General features: G+C 45.1%; 1 protein-coding gene across 1 annotated transcript in view; it reads left to right on the top strand.

Moving 5' to 3' along the window:
• Positions 1-22577, top strand: part of LOC146811606 (extracellular calcium-sensing receptor-like) — a 275799-nt gene that overhangs the window by 115128 nt on the left and 138094 nt on the right. The window contains exons 3-4 of the mRNA XM_085615084.1: positions 230-440; positions 9531-9550. Of these exons, the coding sequence (XP_085471210.1) occupies positions 230-440; positions 9531-9550 (231 nt within the window). The remainder of the gene's footprint in view (positions 1-229; positions 441-9530; positions 9551-22577) is intronic.

Raw genomic sequence — 22577 nt, 5'->3', positions numbered from 1 at the left:
AAATACTATCCATGGGACATTCCCGTCCCAACACAAGCATTTTCAGTTCTTATACACAGGAAGATAGTTAGTATAGGTAATGTTTTTTATTAATCACATATTTACTCATCATTTATTCGAAAATATCGTTTTCTGAAGGTGATTCTCTTTCCATGAATTTTGCAGAAAGAAAGTTAATGCAAATTATCTAGTCTTACGATTACAGTGATGAGGCAATTTTTCTTTCCAGCTTCTGCACTACTTGAAGAATGTACGGACGAAGAACTCAGCTGGGAAAGAGGTGTTTTTTGATGAAAATGGAGATGCTCCACCAATGATGGACTTTATCAACTGGCAGGTGACCTCAAAGGACACTAGCAGGTTTTTGAAAGTGGGTACCTATGAGGCTAATGCCCCGAAAGGCCAGAAGCTACTCATCAACAGCAGTGCCATAGAATGGGGTAGAGAGTTTCACATGGTAAGAGAACACAGGTTTCCCAAATGCAACTCTTTGGGCCAGAAGGGCAAAGCATTTTAATGATCACACACACTCCAATTCGGTGTTTTGCTGCTGTAAAAAAATATGTTTTCTTTTGTACTGTTCCCATTTTAGGAGTTTTTCTGATTCCTAAAATGGGATTCCAAAAGGATAACAATATTGTATCTGAAAGGAGTGTGTTGTAAGTGTTCCTTCCAAATACAGAATCAGTATCTTATGCATCAATGTCTTCCGACTGAAATCGGGTTGCAAAACATTGATATTTTACCACCACCACGAAGAAGGTAGTACTATAATCTCAGAAGGGAAGGGGTCCACTTACTCTTTGTGAATGTATAAAAAGAGATCACTGAAGAGTAGGAGTGGTTGAGGTGACTTCTGAAAACTCTCAATCGAAAAAAAAAGTAAGCTTTTTTTTTTTTTAACACAGTCACATTTCCTTTAAGTAAAATGGACTGCAATTTTTTTTTAAAAGTTGTTATTAAAAGCATTCTTGGACATGGGGGAGATTTACTAAGGTTTTGCGCAGTGTTTGCATCACAAAAGTGATGGAAATTGGCGCAAAATCATTTTTCCCCAATTTACCTTCCAGCACTAAACTTGTTTATCACTGGAAATGAGTGTAAAGTAATGTAAAGCAGCACATAGGGCTTCTTTGCATTACTTTGCGCTATCTGGTCGTACCAAGGGTGGTGCATGCAATCACTCAAGGTTTCTCACTCTAAACCCAATTTACTAAGTGAAGTAGATTGGATTTAGCGTGAGAAAACTGTGCCCTTTTCAAGTAGGCGCAAGGAAGGAGAAATGGTTTAATTTCTCCTTCCTTTTCCGACTTTGCATCTGCGCTGCACTTTACAGCACACATACAAAATGGGAAAATGATTAAAGTGAGTCTGTGCATAGTATTTTGTACTGGAAGGACTCCTTCCAGTACAAAACTCATGCTAGACTCACGGAGAACCCTTAGCACCATGGCACAAAGGTGTCTCATTGGCATAAAGCAGCTGATTTCAGCGCCAGCGCTAGTGAGAGGGGAGGAGAGTGCCTTATTTTAGTAAATAGGGTGCTCTCCTCCTCTCTCCTTTTCACGTAGTGCAGCACAGCATTTGTGGCTGCTGTAGTGCCCTACGTGAAAAAATAGTAAATCTGCCACTCGGTGTTCTGCTGATTCCAACAGGTCACCTTCCTTGTGATTTCTTCCAGTCATAGTGAGTCGTAACTTGTGACCTACCCGGCTAATATCCATGTGGTAGGTTGGGTCCCAAACCATTTAATTTAATTCATTAGCCTTATTTGATTAAAACAAAACAATCTAAAAGCCTCTATCTAATGAATATTCAAAGAGCAATAATACAGTACAGAAACAATTAAAAGCAATAAGGAGATACATTCAGATGTTCATGAAGTCTCGTTTACCATTATGATTCAGATCTAAGTACATAGGTCAGTTCCTAAAAATCTTTACTGGTTGTGAACCTACTGGTCCCAGCTCTTGAACAGTATTTTGCAACCCGATATTCCAACAGCTGACACCTTATTCTATACCACCATCAGTTTACAGCACTGTGAAACGGCAAATTGCTGGTGGCATTTGTGAAAACATTTATTGTTGATATAGTATATTGTTTTTGGTATAAAGATGAAGAGGTGGTTATCAGAGGTCGTGTCAAAACAATGTTTCATGATGTGTTCTTTTGTCCGGAAGTATTAGCATTTGTGTTTTTTTCATTTCTAGTACACCAATTCGTAGAGATTTGTTTGTGAGTATATGTGGGATTTAGTGACACCTACTTACATTAAAAAGCTTTGTGGCTCAGATGATGTGTGGTTGGCATGAAAGTGACATGAGAATATTATGGCAAAGTCACATAACTGTAAACAATGGGTGTCAGACACAGAATTGTGGGTTATGCTCATAAGATATGCATACATAGAATTAACCTAAATGCAAACTATTTACAAGTCAAATCGTTATGCATATACCCAGCACTCCTGGATCTAACTAATACACCTCTGCTTTACCTGCACCCTTTAGTTTGGTTGTGATGATTCCTTCTTACCTGCTGTTAAAACGTGTGTGGGGCTTTGGAGGCTCCTTCAACCAAATGAAAACCTTCATTGAGCTCTGATGAGCCTCATGTACAGCAGACAAAACATTGGTCTACACAGACATCGCCCAGACACCACCTTCTCAGTTTCTGGTCACACATCTTACGACTGACTCTGCATGCATTCAGTTTCATCCCCCATAGTGCATGGAGAATAACTCTCAAATATCTGACCCTTTCTACTTTTATCCACTTCAACAGTCTCTCCAAAACCCGAATTATTTCCTTTTCCTCCAGTACAGTTACTCCACAAAGATCTCCATTCCCAGAATGTGCCATAATCTTCCATTCTTGAGCACACGTTCCAGCACAACTGTGTCTGGCCTGCTGCTTCATATGTCTCATTTGCCTAATTTTTCCAATGATGTGGCTCTTTTTCATGTGGAGGATGATTGCCTGAATGGCAGCAAATCAAAATCTAAGATTGCTCCTTGAAATGTAAAATTGCCTTAAGACGTCATCAAATGTCACATAAAGTTCAGCTCTCCTTGCTAGGCACACAAAAAAAGTTGACTTCAGTATGGATGACTGCCTTAAATTGCTTATATGAACAAAGGGAGGGACGGAGAGGGCTTAATTAAGGTCCAAAATATATACCCTAAATTAAGTCAAGAACCAGAAAGGTACAAAGTTCCTATGTGTACTCTAGGTAGTGAGGAGGTGGGGAATACCTCCTGTGGGAACTAGGACCCTCACACACCCAGCAAGCTAGGTGTCATGCTTCATCATATGGGTCTGCTCCTCGTCGAGCCAGCGCTGCAATGCTCGACGGGCATCCATAGAGGGGCTCTTTATCGGAGATCTTTTGTTCCTCGCCGTATCGGTGCTGTGGGTGTGAGGGGCCTAGGTATGTGTAGATGTAGGATGTGAATGTAAAATAGGTAATGGGAACCTCTGTGATGAGTTTTATTCTATATGGGTCCCGACCTAATTAAAAGGAAACAAGGAGGGTGACTATTTTGTTATAATGTGACAAAAATCTCGCTCAACCACCAAATGGTCAACATGTTTCTCGCCTCAATTAGTCACAAAGTGATCAGCTGGCGATTCTTCAGGACCGGGTGAAAAAATTATTAAAAAACGATCTACAATGTGTGGCAAGGTGCAACGCTACCTAACAAATGCTCTAACCGTGGGTCATTATCCCGGAGAAAGAAGCGGCCAACTTAGAGTACAAGAAAAGAATAAAAGCCATGAAATGGTTGTTGGGAGTGATCTCCATAGAATGTATTCGAAATGTCGCAATTTATACATTAAAGAGTCAAAACACTGATATTTTTAAACAATATCATGCAGTTTAAGCACTGGGTATCCTTTTGTAAAGAACCCTTGTGTATACATGCGAAAACATTGTGATTTAAATCAAAGTGGTGAGTAAATGCATGCTCACCTATTCAAAAGGTCTGTGTCTGCCTCATCAGTTGGCAGCGAAATATGAGGACACTCAATGTAGTGTCACTGTGTAAAATAAGACAGGGATTACCAATTTTGATCTATGTCTATATGCACAGTAATTTGCTGCTCGCCAACTCACTAACTGTCCCCAGTATTATGGGGTTTGAGGGCAACATATGGTATGGGTCAAGGTGGTAGTAGCACTGAAAGGTGATCTCAAGCCAATAAAACAAATATTGTTTGCTGTCGAGCGTACATACAATGCCGGTGAAGCTGGCGGAAGCGCCACACGCCGTGTCAACACCCCGGGTGCTCAAAGAGCAACTCCGGTGAAGTGGGGCAGATGCTAGTTCTTTTACCACCTTTTTATCCATGCGTGACCTAAGTAAATTCTCCAAGTAATTGCAACGCGTTCCATATACTACTGCTTTTCACGCGTTTTTAAATTTAGGTCTTCTTACGACTTAACTTCCTACATCACTATTACCGAGATTCGAGAACTAACTGTCATTGAGGCAGTCACCCAAAGCAGTCCCTACGTATTCGCACACTGCTATCCTCTCCTAATATATATTTAAGGTTGCGTTCCCTGTGAATCTCCCTACCACTAGTAACGTGGTCCCACTACGAACATCCTCCAAAATGGCCACCATGTTTCTATCCAGTATGACATCACCTTTCTCCTTGCATGCTAATCTGATCATAGCTGTGGCTACTTCGCCGGCTCTGCGGTCCCGGCATTAGGTATAAAAACAGACTCCAACTGTTAGATGATACCTTCCGGTGACAGCGGAGCGGGTAGGTCAGACACGAAGCTCCGAATGGGAGTAGGTAAGTATGCACTCTACGTTTAAAAGCTCACTTTGACACCAACTATTTGAGGTAAGAGGTATTGGGATCAGGCGCCATGAGCGCTAGGTATCGAACTCCAAGCTAACATTATTTACCTTGTTTACCACATTACTAGCCCATTACGTTACCAGGAGCCTGGGTACGTTCGCGCTCTGCACCACTTCACCGGAGTTGCTTTTTGAGCACCCGGGGTGTGGACACGGCGTGTGGCGCTTCCGCCAGCTTCACCGGCATTGTATGTACGCTCGACAGCAAACAATATTTGTTTTATTGGCTTGAGATCATCTTTCAGTGCTACTACCACCCTGACCCATACCATATGTTTCCCTCAAACCCCATAATACTGGGGACAGTTAGTGAGCTAGCGAGCAGCAAATTACTGTGCATATAGACATAGATCAAAACTATTAATCCCTGTCTTATTTTACACAGTGACACTACATTGAGTGTCCTCATATTTCGCTGCCAACTGATGAGGCACTGTGTATCCTTTTGTAAAGAACCCTTGTGTATACATGGCAAAACATTGTGAATTAAATCAAAGTGGTGAGCTGCATTATCATGAGTCTGGGTGGGGGGCGGGACTTGTAGTCACACATACGCCAAAGTCGCCAGCCCACGAGCAACCTATTCGGTCCACCTTTGGACTCGGATGACATCCGAGTCCAAAGGTGGACCGAATAGGTTGCGTATGTGTGACTACAAGTCCCGCCCCCCACCCGGACTCATGCAGTGACGTTGAATTCAACATCACAACCGAAAGCTCTCAGAAATCCTGAAGGGTTATCTCACTTCAACCGTAAGTTCTAACGGTTCCAGACCCCACAGGTCAGGGTACGCCTTAGCGAGCGTATACCGCCGTGGTGGTCCAACACTAGGTCCTGAAGAATGCTTCATGTAATATCGTAAGAAGCAGAAACATGTCGACCACTTTGTTTATATTGCACCGTCTCTAGGACGTAGCTGGTCAACTTATTACCAGAGTTCTTACGTCCACCACACTATATTTTTTAACTGTGTCCAGTTGACCACTATTAAAGTCGTTTATTGGTTTAAATTGGGACACATTTTAACCAGCACCATCACTGACTGCACTGTCTTCACTCACAAAAAATCCAGCTCCGCTGTAAATCAGGCGTTGCAGCACACCGGGGAGACATTCGGTCTCTCCGGTGGGAACCCAATGATGAAGCATGTCACCAGCTAGGCTGGTGAGTGAGGGTTCTTCTAAAAACATAGTGATTCACCCCGTGCCTTTTGAAATACCTTAGCACTGGTCCTATTCTGACGGACACACTCTTTCTTTATTTATCTATACCAGCCCTGGGGGACTAAGAGTGGCTCCAAATAAAATTCCCTCCCTCTCTTGTTGTTAAATTATATTAAAAGAAAACAACAACAAATAAAACTATTTACAGCCATGGCGTGTCATCCCTCGACAATTTGCGAATCACAGCCTGCAAGACAAAAAGAAAAATAAGATGGTGCGTTATGCGTCCAGCAAAGGAGAGAGAAAGAGAGGAAGAGTGAGATACAAGGAAGTAGGAAAGAGAGAAACAGTGTGAGAGAGAGGAAGAGAGAGAAAGAGTGAGGGAGGAAGAGGGAGAGCGAAAGAGAAAGAGAGAGATGAAGACTGAAAGTAAGAGTAAGACAGAGAAAGAGTGAAAGAGTGAGAGAGAGAAAGAGAGAGATACAAGGAAGAGAGAAAGAGAGAAACAGTGTGAGAGAGAAGAGAGAGAGAGAAAGAGAGAGACAGAAGAAGACAGAGAGAGAAAGAGAGGAGAGAGAGAGAGAGAAAGAGTGAGAGAGAGAAAGAGTGAAACAGTGTGAGAGAGAGGAAGAGAGGGAGAGGAAGAGAGAGGGAGAAAGAGTGAGAGAAAGGAAGAGAGAGAGACAAAGAGTGAGAGAGGGAGGAAGAGAGAGAGCGAAAGAGAAAGAGAGAGATGGAGACTGAAAGTAAGAGTAAGGCAGAGAGGAAGACAGAGAAAGAGTGAAAGAGTGAGAGAGAGAAAGAGAGATACAAGGAAGAGAGAAAGAGAGAAACAGTGTGAGAGAGAAGAGAGAGAGAGAGAGAGAAAGAGAGAGACAGAGGAAGACAGAGAGAGAAAGAGAGGAGAGAGAGAGAGAGAGAAAGAGTGAGAGAGAGAAAGAGTGAAACAGTGTGAGAGATAGGAAGAGAGAGAGAGGAAGAGAGAGGGAGAAAGAGTGAGAGAAAGGAAGAGAGAGAGACAAAGAGTGAGAGAGAGGAAGAGAGAAATATTAAGAAAGAAAGAAAGAGTGAGATACAAGAAAGAGAGAAAGAAACAGTGTGAGAGAGAGGAAAGAGACAAACAGTGTGAGAGACAGGAAGAGAGAGAACGAGAGGAAGTGAGAGAAAGAGAGAATGAGATAGAGAGGAAGTGACAGAGAAAGAGAGAAAGTGTGAGAGAGAGAGAGAAAGGAAGAGATGGAGAGGGAGTGTTGACACTGGAGAAAATCTTCACAGCTCACCTTTGTGTCAACGGTGTGTCTCCAACCACTTACCAGGACATACTGCACCCTCAAGTTTAGTTATCTGAAAGATAGTATAGAATTAGCAATTGCAGAGTATATACAACTGCATACGCGTAATTCTCTCTTTCGGCTCTGCACACTCAGGCTGCTGCATCCCATCCACTTCCACTGCCCAGAGGTGTCTAACAGCGCTGCGCACCCAGGGCCATATTATCAAGAACTGCGATAACATTATCACCGCTATAGCGGCAGGAAACGTCTGCAAAAGCGGCGATAAGGGGCTTGATAATATGCCCTTGTGAATTCCCATAGAAGCCCAGGTTTGAAGTCCTTCACACCTGGTCTTCTATGGGAATTCCCAAGGGCATATTATCAAGCCACTTATCGCTGCTTCGGTGATAATGTTATTGCCGTTCTTGATATTATGGTCCCCAGTCTGCTGTAGCCCATACACTTGCACTGCCCAGAGGTGTATAACAGTCGCTGCGCACCCAGACTGCTGCACACAATGCACTCCCACTATCCGGAGCTGACTGCCGGCTGCTGCGCATCCAGGCTGCTGCACCCCATCCACTTCCACTGGCCGGAGTTGAGTGCCCGCTGCTGCTCACCTTCCGCCACCGGCGTGTGTCGAAGAGAGTCGACCATGTGCTGAAGGAACCTCCTCAGCCTCAGTACACGCGGTCAGCGGAGCTCACATTTCAAAATGGGTGTTGATTGCCAGGATGGCCATGCATCATTGCAGGTTCTACACGTGTTCAGCTCTGGTGGTGTTGGTGGGGTACAAAAATTTGTGAATCAGAGTCTGTTAGATAAAAAGCAAGATGAGATTGTGCATCATGCGTCCATCAAAGGAGAGAGGAAGAGAGAGAAAGAGTGGGAGAGTGACACAGGAGAAAATCTTCACAGCTCACCTTTGTGTCACCAGTGTGTCTCCAACCACGTGCCGGGACATGGTGCACCCTCAAGCTCCCACATCTGAAAGATAGTACAGAATTAGTAATTGTAGGAAAGACTAGTATGCAGGAATGAAAAGACAGAGATGGTAATCCTCTTGATGTGGTTTAATCCTCAGAACATGTTTTGTAGGCAGCAAGTATAAAGCAAGAATGACTGAACCCTCATTAACTTCTACCTCCCAACCTTCTCACATTCAAAACATAACATTCCCAAAGCGACACCAGGCAGCCACGAGCTGTGAGAGGAATGTCACGCTCATGTCTGCATGCTTCGGTGCTCCCAACACACCTTACCTCTTTAAAAAAAAAACAGAGAAAGGAAAGTTCGTCAAAATGTTATGGTAAATTTAAGGGTACAAAGTATGAAAAAAGAAATACTCAACTACTTTGCTACAGATATGGGAGCGACGGACATTTGGCCCACTGTAAAAACTGTCCTGCTATTCAAAAACGTGTTCAAAATGCAATAAGAAAGGGTAATGGCAGGGTATATACGACTGCGTACGCCTAAATCGCTGTGCAGCCTTTCTGCATTCAGGCTGCTGCACCCCATCCACTTTTGCCGCCCAGAGGTATCTGCCTGCCGCTGCGCACCCAGGTCTCACTGCTCACCTTTTCGCAGTCACGGCACCCTCCACATCATGCAGCTCCGTTCTGGAAGGTAATAGGTCTCACATTAGATACTGAGTCTTGATGTGGACATAGCAGAGGACATACTAGTGCACCTATCATCATCGCAGGTTGTACACCCGCTCAGTGCTTGCGGTGCTACTAACTCAATGAGAAGTGAGGCCATGTACTCTAAACTGTAAAATGGCGTAGTGCACATGCGCACTGACTTTTATATTAGCAGGGTCACGTGTCCTGTGACGCCTGTGCTGGATGGGTGTGGTGTGGTTGTATACCAGCCATGAGGAAGTAGCTGTGGCATCAGTGTTGCCAGATTGGGCTAGATCACGTACAATTGGGCTATATTTTTCCGATTGTGTGGTAACATTTTGGTTTGTACTAGTTGCCAGATTATAAATATATATACAACGGCTTTGGCTTTGGGCTATAGAAAGCCTATAGAAAGCTTAAAAAATCTGACAACACTGGATGCGGGTGTCCGTGTTGGAGTGCTACCGTCACCCGGGATGCAAAAGCCAAAGTGTCACTCTTTGAGCCAAGTCTCACAATATGGCCAAAATGGACGGTACAGGGAATTACTGACCCTATATTCATCCATAGTTCCACACAAGAAAGATGGTGGACATGAGATATATGTGTAGATATGAATGTTTATTGCACATTCAGTGGAGTGTTGCAGCTGTAGCAATACAGGGCCATGGAAAGTTAAAGTTTCAGTTTTTGGCACATGGAGGGCAACCAATTAGAGACAAGGTCGTTGTAGGAGTTAGGCTGCGCTAACATATGTACTTATACAATCACTCCGACGATCCTCACGCAGTCATAAATTCAGTATAAACTCTCCTTGCAGTACTCTAATGATGCAGTCTCTCCGTACGTACTTGTATAATGACCGAGACAAAGTTACAAAACTAAAGTTTTCCCCCACTGTCAAAGGTAAGATGGTTGTATACGCTGTCCAGAGCACGATGTAATGTGGCAGAGCCAAGGGGCAGAATGTTGCATACATAATGAACACACGGACACAGATAGTGGAACTGGGTACGGGCACGTGCGCTCGACTCCTTTTTATTACCAGGGTCACATGTCCAGTGACGTCTGTGCTGGATGCGTGTGGGGTGAGTGTAAGCCAACCCTCCGGGAATGGTTGGTGCTGGCAACAAGTACAACAGTAATCATTGGATCACACACAGAGATTCAAGCATAAAGGGTCCATGACTTGTGCTGCACTAAGGTAGAGGCAGCAGATATGAGATCATACACATAAGATTCTATCATAAAGGGTCCATGAGTTGTGGTGCACTGAGGTAGGGGCATCAGAAGCATTCAGCGTGTGTGCAGCCAGTGATGATGCGTAGTGCGGGTGGGCCGCACTGGAAGCAATGTCTCTTGCCTACTGGACTGCGTCATCTGCAATCGCGACTTTATCTAAATTGTGAGCCCTGCTGTCCGAAGTGTAGATCGAAGGCAGTAGTCATCTCAGACATCGAGGAATGCTTTTTGTCACTTCCTCCCAACAAAATCAGAGGACATAGAGTACAGTTCACTCTGCAATTAATAAATCAAAACTGAATTTGAAATATGAGCTCTGCTGTACGCAGTGTAGACTGCCATTCAGTGTTCATTTGGACTTGCAAGATGAATTTGGACATTGTAGTAAAGCTATAACTGATATAAAAGAAGTTCTTGAAGCACGAATACTAAAAGGATATTGTGTAGGTTTCAGGGATGCTGTAGTTAGTTGCCTACTGGACTCTTGCGATGATGCGTGGTCTGGGCGAGCCGCAATGGTAGCAATGTCTTTTGTCTAATAAATTCTGCCTTAATAAGGCCACGTAGCATTGACTTGTGGTGCACCAAGTTAGTGGTACCTCTGGCGCTCAGCGTGTACGCAGCCTGCGATGATGCGTGGTCCGGGCGTGCCGCACTGGGAGCAATGTGTCTTGCCTACTGGACTGCGTCATCTGCAATCGCCACTCCATTTGAATTGTGAGCCCTGCTGTCCGCAGTGTAGATCGAAGGCAGTAGTTTGAACAGACATAAGTCTGTGGTGCTGTGCCGCTGTGTTCGCAGGGGGCCTGTGTCAAGGAGGCCCGCGGTCATGCCGGCAGCCATGTGGCAGGGTGAGGATGGCTGCTTTGGCAGACGCGTTGGCCTTCATACAAGTGTACAAGTGAACCACGCCCAGAGTCCAGGCCTATTTATTCACACTTCCACACTGAAGTGGCGTATGTTGGACCAGCCCACTACGCTTCCGCTTACAGGGGACGATGATACAGGTACATGACTGAGATCTTCCCCACTGTCTGAGGTAACATGGTTGCGTCCACTGTCCACAACACTACAAGCACCAGCACATCTGTACACTTGGAGAGGTTTGTGCTCTGCATAGTGATGTCTGTCCAGCACATCACCGCTATACTTGGTATTGTGGGCATTATTATTGGTGGGTGACTTGTATTCTTCACACATGTTTGGTTGCCACATCTCGCAACATTCAGCTATTGTGTGGCTGAGGGGCAATGCCATTTTTGGAAGGTCCACTGTCCTGTTGTGCGCTGCCGCGGTGGTAGTAGGGGAGGTGGTCCGGGGGGAGGTCCTGTGGGTGGTGGCAGTGGGTTTTGTGGCCTTCTTGGGTGTCGGAGGTGTATGATCATTAGCTCTATGACATGTGTTGGTCTTCAGATGTGATTCTGGGCTGAGCTCCCTTTCACACTGTAGGTAGTCGTCCTACTTTACACCAGTAAAAGGCAGATGGTACATTCCTATTGCTAACGCAGCTTATCGCCTGTTTGTGGATCGCACCGCAGAGTTGGCTGCTCATTGAAAATATCGGGAAGTGGTGTTTTTGTGTTATTTTTGTACCGGAAAGCCTACTCTGCATATTATTTGCGTTAATTGTTGCTCTCATTTGTGGCAATTTTTTTTGCGGAAGCTATTGCTGGAAAACTGGCGATATCGCCTGTTTTCACCAGGTTGAAAATGGAATGATAATTTAAAATCACTGAAAAAACCATAGGTTTAATAAACATTATAACTAGAAATTAGCATTTAAAAAACCTTTGAAATTCACAAAAAAAAACATAGGTTTCAGGGACATTATAGTTACAAATTATCTTTTTAAAAACCTTTGAAATTCACTGAAAAAACAATAGGTTTCAGGGACGTTATAGTTACAAATTAGCATTTAAAAAACCTTTGAAATTCACTGAAAAAACCTATAGGTTACAGGGACGTTATAGTTATTTGCACATTTCACTCGTACAAAACCATAGAATTTTGGCCGTTATAGTTAGTAGAGCTAACTATAACTCGCGCCCCTCAGTGCACTGCTGATGACTTCACATATTACATCACTCATGACATGGTCAGTGACATCACTGATGACATCTCAAATGACATCACTGATGACAAGGTTGCAATTGTTTGGCCATGTTTGTATAATGTATGCTGTTGACACTCCGCTCATCATTCATCTGGAGGGTCCCAGGGATTACAAATTGACCTTCTTTAAACAATGTCTGTCAGCTGTTGCAAACAGGTTGCACATTAATGCCTTAAAGATTAACACTAAGAAAACTGAAATACTTGTCGTTGGGCATCCCAATGCAATCGGCTGTGAGAGTTGGTAGCATTCTAACCTTGGGCCTTCTACAAATGTGATTAAAAAGTTTGGTTTCTACTTAGATATTAATTTCGCATTGTCCGCCTAGACCAACAAGTTTTGAAGTACTGGGTATTTTAAGCCCAGCGGTGCAGGGGAACACACCCTATGACTTCGGGGTTCTTCCTGTTTCAGACCTACAGAAACACAGAGTCTTCTGGGTGAAGTCAAAGATCAGTTTATTGGCTGCAGACCAATTACAGGCGTCCTAGAAGTACAACAGCGTGTATGTTCTCAGGAGACTGCTGAAAATCACAGAAACGGGCTTCTTCTTAAATACAGAATATCCTGCCTCAGGCATACATTCCTTAGTTTACGATATGGCTATTACATGTATACATTTCAAACGAAAAGGCAGAGTCATGATGACCATCCCACATTCCAGTTAAGCCAGCCCGCAATTATTTACACAGCAAGGCTCAGATCCCACATCAGATATCGATAGGCCCCAATAAACATGAGCATCTCCTGTTTGGGAAACAAGCCATAAAGCAGGAACAGTCAGGTGCGAAAGAGATTAGCTGGAGGCTTGTGTAGGATGAAAAGACTTTATGGTGTGTCAAGCCCTGATGCTAATCACAGGTGGCCAGAGGACGGGGAACTCGTGAGACCAGTTTGACCTGGGGCAGCGGAGCCAAGCTGCCCAGGTCACAGAAAAGTCAAAGAAAGGCACATGTGCTCTAAAAAGGCCCGTATTCGCTTCATGCTATATAGCCTATGTGAGGGCAACCATAAGATGGCCATCGATACAAAATGGAACCCACGTAGTGATGTATAATAGCGTATACACAGTGCATTCATAACTAAAACGTTACAAAAAACACTTGTACATACCGCATTAACCATTCGCGGTTCACTATTACCGGGATAGACAGGGGTAGGGCCCTGCCTCCTACGCGGTCCCAAATTCTAAAGTACGACAGACCCTCCTTTTGCCCTTACATAGGCAATACCTATACTCATTTCAATCCGAGTCTAGGTCAATATTCACGAAGTCATGGAGATGTTGCTGTAGCATCATCCTATTACTTAGCTCGTCCCTCGATACAGGTTTCCTTACACATAATGTAGCACAGAGGCCACATATCGCAGGAGCACACTGTATGCACAGACAGAACAGGAAAAGGATGGCTAAGACCATTCCAATGACCATCAGAACTTTCCAACCCCAGGCAGATATCAGTTCCCAGAACCACCCCACCAGTGACCAATCTCCTTTATCCACGTGTATGGACTCAGATATTTTATGCAGTTTGGAGATGGCTTGATAAACTGTTGGAGCGTTGTCTGGTATGAAAATGCAACAACTGGGTTGGATAACCTTACATACCCCACCGCGATCTGCAAGTATGACGTCTAGAACCATGCGGTTCTGCAAAGTCATGAGGCGATCCGCTTGGAGCTCAGCTGTCAAATTACCAAGGGCACCAGCCCTAACATTAACAGTTGATTCAACCACACGAGTCAGCTGTCTCAGGTTCCTACTATTAACCATAGGTCCCCAAACCGGCAGGAAACCCAAAAAGAAATCTCCCGCTTCCTGGCCGGCAGTATCCTCCTTACTAATCACGCCTCTCACAACTCTGGTCTTGTGATAGTCAGAGGCGGCAGTAAATGTTGGCGGTAGCAGATTTGCAATATAACATGTGCCCGAGAAGTCGGGGGCAACCATGTATATGCTCGATCATTGCAGATAAAATATGTACCCTTGGCAGCCAAAAACGCAGGGGAAAACTGTGACGGAAAAGTGTACGTTTCAGTACAGTCACTTCTTCCCAGTTGAGCTCTAGGATTCTGACCATTACCTTGCAAACAGAACCGACCTATGTGGGGTACGACCCAGATTGGGGATGAGATTTTCCGCTGTCTTTCACTTAGACTAATACTATACCCCGTCGCGTTCCACCCTACATAAGCTCTCAACTCTTCTTTGGGAATGGATGAGTATGCATCGATATCTCTACTCATATCGGCAACTCCTTTCATTAAAGCTTTATTATTGGTGCTAGGTCTGATGGAACGCGGTTGTCGCGGGGAGTACGCATCTAGTGCATAGAGAAACATGGTCTGGAATGCCCATGACGATCCATTGTAACTATACGGCAGCACTAGATAGGGAATACCCTTGTTAATGGTATGTGGCATTAAACCACACACCCAACAATTTGTTGTATTCATGACTAGTTGGTGCTGGTGCAGGAGCTGAATAAACGAGTTATTCACAAACTCTGATCGTCTGGCTTGTTCATGTTCAGGCAGAGGGTGAAAAGAGTGTGAGGAGATAGTAGGAGGAGGTATAGGCTGTACAGTGGGTGCAATGGGCTCTTGAGAGGAGAAGAATACAAATACTACAGTAAACACTACCATACTACATAATACAAACAGGCATAAAAACACAAAACGTTTGCGCTTCATTATTTTACATATTCTTGCTTTAAAGTTCATTTCCTCAGCGAGTCTCTCCATCTTGAAAAACTCCATCCTCTAATCCTGCCGCTCGCGGCGGGTGAGTTTCTTCTGCTAAGGAGTACGCCTGTCAGTCCAGGGAACGCCCTAGACCAACCAGAACCGTCGACCTAACGTCTTCGGCCTGTACCCCAAAGTCTTGGCACCGCGACCCTGCGGCTGAACCCGGATGATGGTTCGAAAAACAAAAATCAAGAAAGTCCTTCAGATGGGAGAGCTCTGGTTATCAAAAAATAGAAAGGTAAAAGGAAAAGAATATTTATTTGTCCATAGGCCTTGGTCTTAGATTGTAACGAGAACGGCCAGGTACTGTTTGATCTTGGAACAAAAGTTCAGGCTCTGTAGTGTCCAATCGAATTGACGGTGGCACAGCTTCTTGCAAAATATCGTCACTTTCCTGCGCTGAAGTTGTGCCTTTTATGCGTGCATCACTGAACGGCACAAAACGAGGTACAGTGTCTGTTTCAGAGTCAGCAATACCCTCCTGGACCCACTGGTCGTACGGCAGAGGCAAAGGGATCCTCTTCACGTGGGCGCCGTGGATCCAGTTCCTTTTCCCCTTTACTCGAACAGCTGATCTTGTAGACAGTAGCACGAGATGAGGGCCAATCCAGCGGGGCTCATCGTTGGTTTTCCGCTGGAAGTTTTTGATGAGCACCTATGTGCCAGGTTCGATAGGGTGTCCAGGAGCTTCAGAAGCCGGGGGGAGAGTATCATGCACCTGTTGGTGTAAAACACGCAGTTTAGCTGTCAATTCGTACAAGTAATCAAGCAGTACTGGGTGTTCGATTTCACTGAATTTCGTCGGTCTTGGCACACCCCATACATTGGCCGGGCGGCCAAAAACTACCTCGTAGGGACTAAGTCCCACTCGTGAGTGTACGGTCATTCTGGTGGACAGGAGTGGTAGAGGCAGAGCGTCAGGCCATTTAAGACCTGAGCTCGCTTGAATTTTGGCCAGTTTGAGTTTTAGAGCGCCATTGTAGCGCTCTACTAATCCAGCTGATTGGGGGTGATTTGCAGCGTGAAATTTCTGCCTTATACCTAGTCCCTCACACACATTCTTCATCACTTGGCTCACAAACTCACTCCCATTATCACTCCACACCATTCTTGGCATTCCAAACCTAGGGAAAAATTCCTTCACAAGGGCTTTGGCTGTGGATAGAGCAGTGTTATCTTTTAGAGGATAGGCCTCTATCCATTTTGAGAAAGCGCAAACAACCACTAATACGTATTTCAGGTTGTTGCACCTTTCCATGTGGATAAAATCCAACTGCAAAACTTCAAATGGATATGATGGAGGCGCAAAATGACCAGCTGGAGTTGGGGTTCCCCTACCAGGGTTGTACTTCAAGCATACCATACAATTCTTGACCACATTCTCTGCACACTTAGGAATTCCAGCATTCTGCCATACTGGAGCCAACAACTTACAAATTCCTTTCGTACTGATATGTGCCAATCCATGTGCCATAGTAACCACTGGAAGCACATATGCCTCTTCCCGGCCCTCCCCCTTCTCACCTGTGCCTTCATAACGCCTCGCGGCCCCCGCTTCGCGGGCGCCGCTCGTAGGCTTGGAACTCTGTTCTTGGCTGATACTCGGACCTTTGAGGAGTCGGCTGGGGTATTCTGACATCGCGCAATCTGCTCGTGAAGCTGCTATCCTCGCCGGGACTGCGAGGCCCAGGGTGCCCTGCAACGCCCTGATACACCGCACCTGGTGCCTCTTCCCGGCTCCTCCCCCTCTTACGCCCCTGCTATAAGTATAACGCCTGCTATCGCGGTAGCGGGACGCGTGCGGGGCGCATTTCGGGGCGAAGACCGGGCAAAGAGCGGACCCTCTAAGGCCCTCCGAGGCCGATCGAGGCTGGGCTGGGCCTGGAGACTGTGATTTAGGACTTGTAGTATTTCATTATTGTAATGGCTTCAAGTGAGAATGATATGCTAGGGGATAAATTGAGTGCCGTGGTAAATGGCCCCTTAGATAGTTATTTTAAGAAGAGATTTGTAACGGATGAGGATCAGGGTATCACAATGGCCGAGCGCAGATCTGAACGTTGTCGCTCGATTGAGAACATGAAACGTAGAGCCCTAGAGGTTTCTCCCTCCCAGGTTTCCGTTGCCGATTGTGGTAGCTGTGGTATTAGTGACGCCCCCTTTTCACAAGAGGGTGTCCCGCTATTATTACGTGATTGTTCCCCCACAAACTGTGTTCCCAGTGTTCATGTTATTAGCGATTCTCTCCCTTCAAATGTCAAAAGAAATCCTAAACTCTCCAACACACGACTTTCTGGCCGGGGGACACATAAAGGAAAAAGGGCTAAGAACTTGGCCAGGGGGATAATTCGTGGCCCTCCTCCCAGGAAAATAAGATGTAAGGAGGGGGTGGTCCCTATTCCTAGGATCCATCACTCAGAGTTTGGCGAACATACGAAGACTCTAAATGGAACTGCTTCTGGGCTGGCAACTGGGCCAGATTGTAGGCCGATTCCGGCCATTTGCACCCCTCCAGTGGCCCCGGACCCAGTTGTGACCACCCCAGAGCCTGTTTTGCCTGCTGTTATCTCTCCGCAGGCGCCTGTTATCCCTACTGCTCTTCTAGCTAAACTGGGGGATATGTTTAGTACTCTCATATTGCCCATTACTGATAATTTGAGGAGGCTGGAGCATAGGCTAGAGAACATTGAATCTACATTGAGAAATATGACTGCCGTAGGAAAGGCGCAAACGAATGGCATTAGTATTCAAGCTGCAGTTCCCACCATCAATTTTCCTCAGGAAATTCCAGATTTCAGTAGGAATGTAACACAGGCCTTGGATCACTTAGTTTTTGACCATGTTAGAAAGGGACCTCTGACGTCCATGGAACATCTAGTTAATAAGCCTGTTACTGACTCGGTGGAGGAGGTCAGCATTGCACCAGTGGGGATTACATGTCAGGCGCAGGGTAACTCCAGGCGGGAGGGGGGCTCTGGGATCCACGTTCCACAGGTTGATTTACCCCCAGAAGCTGTGCCTTTGGTGGTGGTGTTGACAGGGGTCCCTGTATTGGCTGATAATAAGAGAGAAGATTTTTCCCAGCTGAAAAACAAAATTATACACTGGTTAAGAATATATAGACCTATAAATAAGAATGTAAATGGCGAGATACTGCATGTCAGACGCCTCCCCTGGCTTGGTGGTAGAAGCAAGGACGTCGATGGAGATATAGTTGTGATTAATTTCAGAGATCCAGAAGCGGTAGATTTTATACTGAATTGGACTTTGCGTAATGGAAATAGCCAAATTAGCCCTCGAGCCCTGACCTATTTTTATCCTAGGTCCCTGGTGTTCCCCACATCCCATGCTAGGAAAAACCACATAGTTCATCCAATCGTTCCTACAGCATTATATGCTTCGAATTTGCGATTCGACCACCAAGGTTGGAACATGATACCCTCTAGAGGCCCTAGGTATAACAACCGGAGATTGGAGCAACTGAGGCCCTTTACACCTTTAGAGCTAGGGAATAGGTTTGATGTTTTTTCTGGCATGGATGATTGTGATTGAAGATTACAGTCCGGGCAGGGTAAGAGGGAGAGCCAAAGTGCAGGTAGAACAGAGGGAAACGCTATTGTGATATCTAATGAGGCTGATGATCCCCAAATTAGTGATGGGTTTCTTCTGGATCCGGAAACCAGGGCTGCTATTTGCTCTTTTCCCTCTACCCACTCTCCGTCTGCGGGAGTCAGTAGTAATGACAACCAGCTATTAAACCAGGTAGAGCATTTTGAAATACCCACTTCGGGGGTAGTGGATATGGCAATTGGAGTTATTCCAGCTCCGCTCACTAGTGGTAAAGACGTTATTCGTCTGTTATCCTGGAACATAGCAGGGTTAGAAAAAAAACTGACTATCCCGGATTGGAACAACTTTATTGAAAAATTTGACATATGTATGTTCCAAGAAACTTGGAGTCTATTACCAATTTATAAAACTGGATATGCTACTTTTTGTGTACCCGCCCACAGCAATGGTAAGGGCAGACCCTCTGGGGGCCTACATATTTGGATAAAATTAGATCTAAATTGGAATATCTCAGTTCATGATTCGGAGTGTAGGGATATTCAACATCTCTCATTACCAGGCCAGGTGCGGGGAAGTAAGATAGAGTTATTTAATATTTACGCCAGAGGGACCCAGGGAGGTAAAATGTCTTGTACTTTTACAATTCTGGATCAGGTACTAGCTAATTGCCCCTCAAACTCTAAAATACTTGTGGGGGGGGATTTTAATTGTACATTTCAACCCTTAAGTGAGGATGACCCCCTGGGTATAGAGGAGGACGATGCTAGCTGGTCTATTCCTGCATTGGTACTACCGCCGATTAAAAATTGGTCCGCAAAAGCACTACAGATTAATGCCCTTACTGTGGATTATAATTTAAGAGCAGTAAACGGTAGATCCCCTTCTGATCGGGACGGGGCAATGACGTTTAACAGACTCAATAGCCCGTCCAGAATTGATTATATTTTATTGGACGTCACTATGTGGCGTGACTTAGTCGACATGGAGGTGGTCCCTTCGCAGGATAGCGACCACAATCCTTTATGTATGTCGCTGAGGTGGAGGGATTTAAAAGGTGGCCCAAACCCAGTCCAGTTGAAGACAACAAAGGAGGTGACCCCATATGACGGTAATCGAAGACTGAAATGGGATAAGGTAGGCTCTCACCCAGATAAATTGGCAATGATTAAGACGCATATTGATGGTCTGATTAGTGAGTTGGAGGCTATAATTATGGAGACTGGGGCGGTCCAGGATTCGCTTTTCCCACGGATATATACTAATGCTATTGAAGAAGTTGGCAAATTATTTTTAACTCGGAGCTCTAAAATAAAAGCTCCTAAACCCAGCAATCCCTGGTACTCTTCAAAGTGCCGGGCAAAAAGACGTGAGTTAACTGTCGCCCTCCGTAATAAGAACCAACTGCTAGTGAGAATAGCTAGAAGGGAGTATGTGAACGAACAAGCTCGGGCTAAAAAAGAATGGGAGGAACAGTATTGGCAGGACCTTAAAAATGCATCTAGAATGAAAAATGGTTCACTGTTTTGGGATCTGATCAACAAGGCCAGAAATTTTAATAGGCCTTTGATGGCTAACCACATTACCAGCCAACAATGGTATTCCCATTTTTCAATAATTTACGGTGGCCAAGATGCACCAAAATCTCTTTTTCGTGATCCTGCCAATCGGGCCCCCCTTGTATCCTCGCTTGAGAACCCATATGTGCCTTCCGAGATTGTAGAGGCCATAAGACACCTAACCCCAAAGAAGGCAGCAGGCAATGACGGTATTCCGGGGGATCTTCTCATGAAAGAACCCATAGCTTGGGCCACAGTCATTGCATTAAGAATGAATTTAATATCCAAGGGACATCCTGTCCCAGATTCGTGGAAGGGGGCCGAAGTGATTACGGTTTACAAAAAGGGTGACAGGGATGACCCTGCCAACTACAGACCAATCAGTCTGATAGATGTGATTCAGAAAGTGGTTGGCAGGGTCATCATTCTGCGAGTCGGTACGTGGATGGATGAGGAGCAGGTTCTTTCTCATTTCCAGGCCGGGTTCCGGAAAAAAGTAGGTACAATGGACCAGGTCTTCCGCTTTTTTGCGATCTATTGGAAAACCGTGTCAATTAATCATGGTAGTCTCTACCTGGCCTTTATAGATCTCAGGATGGCGTTCGACCTGGTCCCCCGTGCTAGGTTATGGGAAGTTTTGGAGGAGATGGGCTTGCCAGGCTACCTTCTGGACCTTATAGTTAAGCTCCATGAAGGCAATTACGCAAGAATCAGATGGGGTACCCAAGGCCAACTGACCGAGAGGGTGCCCGTGAGGAGGGGAGTCCGCCAGGGTTGTGTCATGGCGCCGACCCTTTTTTCCCTATTTGTGAACGGTGTGGTGGACCATCTAAGGGATGAGTCGGCGGATGCACCATCCCTGGCTGGGGAAAAAATACCAACTCTCCTCTTCGCGGACGACACCATTCTGATTTCAAAAACACCGGCAGGTCTCCAAAAGCTATTGCACCGCTTTAGTGATTTTTGTAATGATAGGGGCCTTACAATTAATACCTCGAAAACCAAACTTATGGCCATTTCCCCTTCCAGAAGAATTTGGAATAATTTTTCGCTCAATGGCGAGTCCTTGGAGATGGTGGAGTCCTTTGACTACCTGGGTGTTAGGGTGAATAGTCGGATGTGCTGGAATGACCATCTGGCTAAAATGTCATTAAATTTTAAAAGAGTAGCAGGGGCGGTAATGCGTGAGCATAGAGTGTCAGTGAGTAAACCTGTGGCCCCGGTCCTAGCTATTTACGAAGGCCAAATATTGCCTAGTGCTCTGTACGGCTCCGAACTCTGGGGGTTCGAGAATCTCCCGGATTTAATAACCTCTGAAAACAAATTCTTGAGAGATTTGGTTGCCTTACCAGCTTCTACCCCATTGATACCATTACGTTTAGATATGGGCAGGCGTCCCCTCAAGGAAATTGTGCGCCTTCGCCCTTTACTTTTTTGGGTCCGGCTGAGAAGGACTGAGGAGCTTAAGAATTACGCTGCTGCACTGGACGAACTTATCTTGTTGGATAAAGGTAACAGGATTAAGTGGTTGAGTAATCTGCGGCAGCTGGTGGGATCTATGGGTCTAAGTGATCTATGGAAGAGCCAATCCCCCCCACCTAAACTAGTTATTAAGAAGCTTTATTGGGAGTGGGTCCAGCTGGAGACTTCTCGTAGAGATGCTGGGGGCTCTCTCACTGAGCGGTTTTTAGATTATAAGGGGTCCCGGCTATTTGAACCACTCCTTGATTACATTGAGAAACCCCTCGACAGATCATTATATTTAAAAATTAGGTTTGGAACCCTCCCTGTAAATGCTTTTACTTCTAGGTGGAACCCTCAAGGTAGTTCAACAAAGGCGTGCCCGTGTTGTGCAGCCCCTATTGAGTCCATGGCGCACCTTATGTTTGCCTGCCCGGCTTACAAGGTACCTAGGAGGATATGGTTAAAACCATTATGCAGGGGCCTGGGCCTTCGATGCCACGCAATGGCCTTGCGAGTCCTCTGTACCGATACATCCTCCTCTTCATTGGTGTGTGGTGTCGCTAAATTTATCGGAAGTGCTTGGGTGATCCGTATGAGGAGACTTAGGCTCCAACTTACCCTGTAGGCCGGGGTGTCATAAGAGGCATTGGCCATAGGGCCAGGCTACCGATGAGTTATTATGTTGTAAACGCAGAGTAAAATGATGAATTTTAATACGTTTTTTGTAATGTGAAATTTTATTATGTGGTATAAATTTTAGCGATTATATTGCTTTTTTTAGCATGTGTTTATATAGGTCATGTTATTGTATACTTACTTTTATGATGAAACTTTTATCGAATAAAGTATTACTGACTGACATATGCATCAGGTAACAACCATCGCCTATGTTCTGACAAATCAATCCAACAACCATTCTCATCCAACTTACCCATACTT

Source organism: Triturus cristatus, chromosome 7, assembly GCF_964204655.1.
Source record: "Triturus cristatus chromosome 7, aTriCri1.1, whole genome shotgun sequence".
Classification (NCBI taxonomy): Eukaryota; Metazoa; Chordata; class Amphibia; order Caudata; family Salamandridae; genus Triturus; species Triturus cristatus.
Note: the sequence above shows the minus strand (reverse complement) of the source record. Positions and strands in the feature narration are given on the sequence as shown.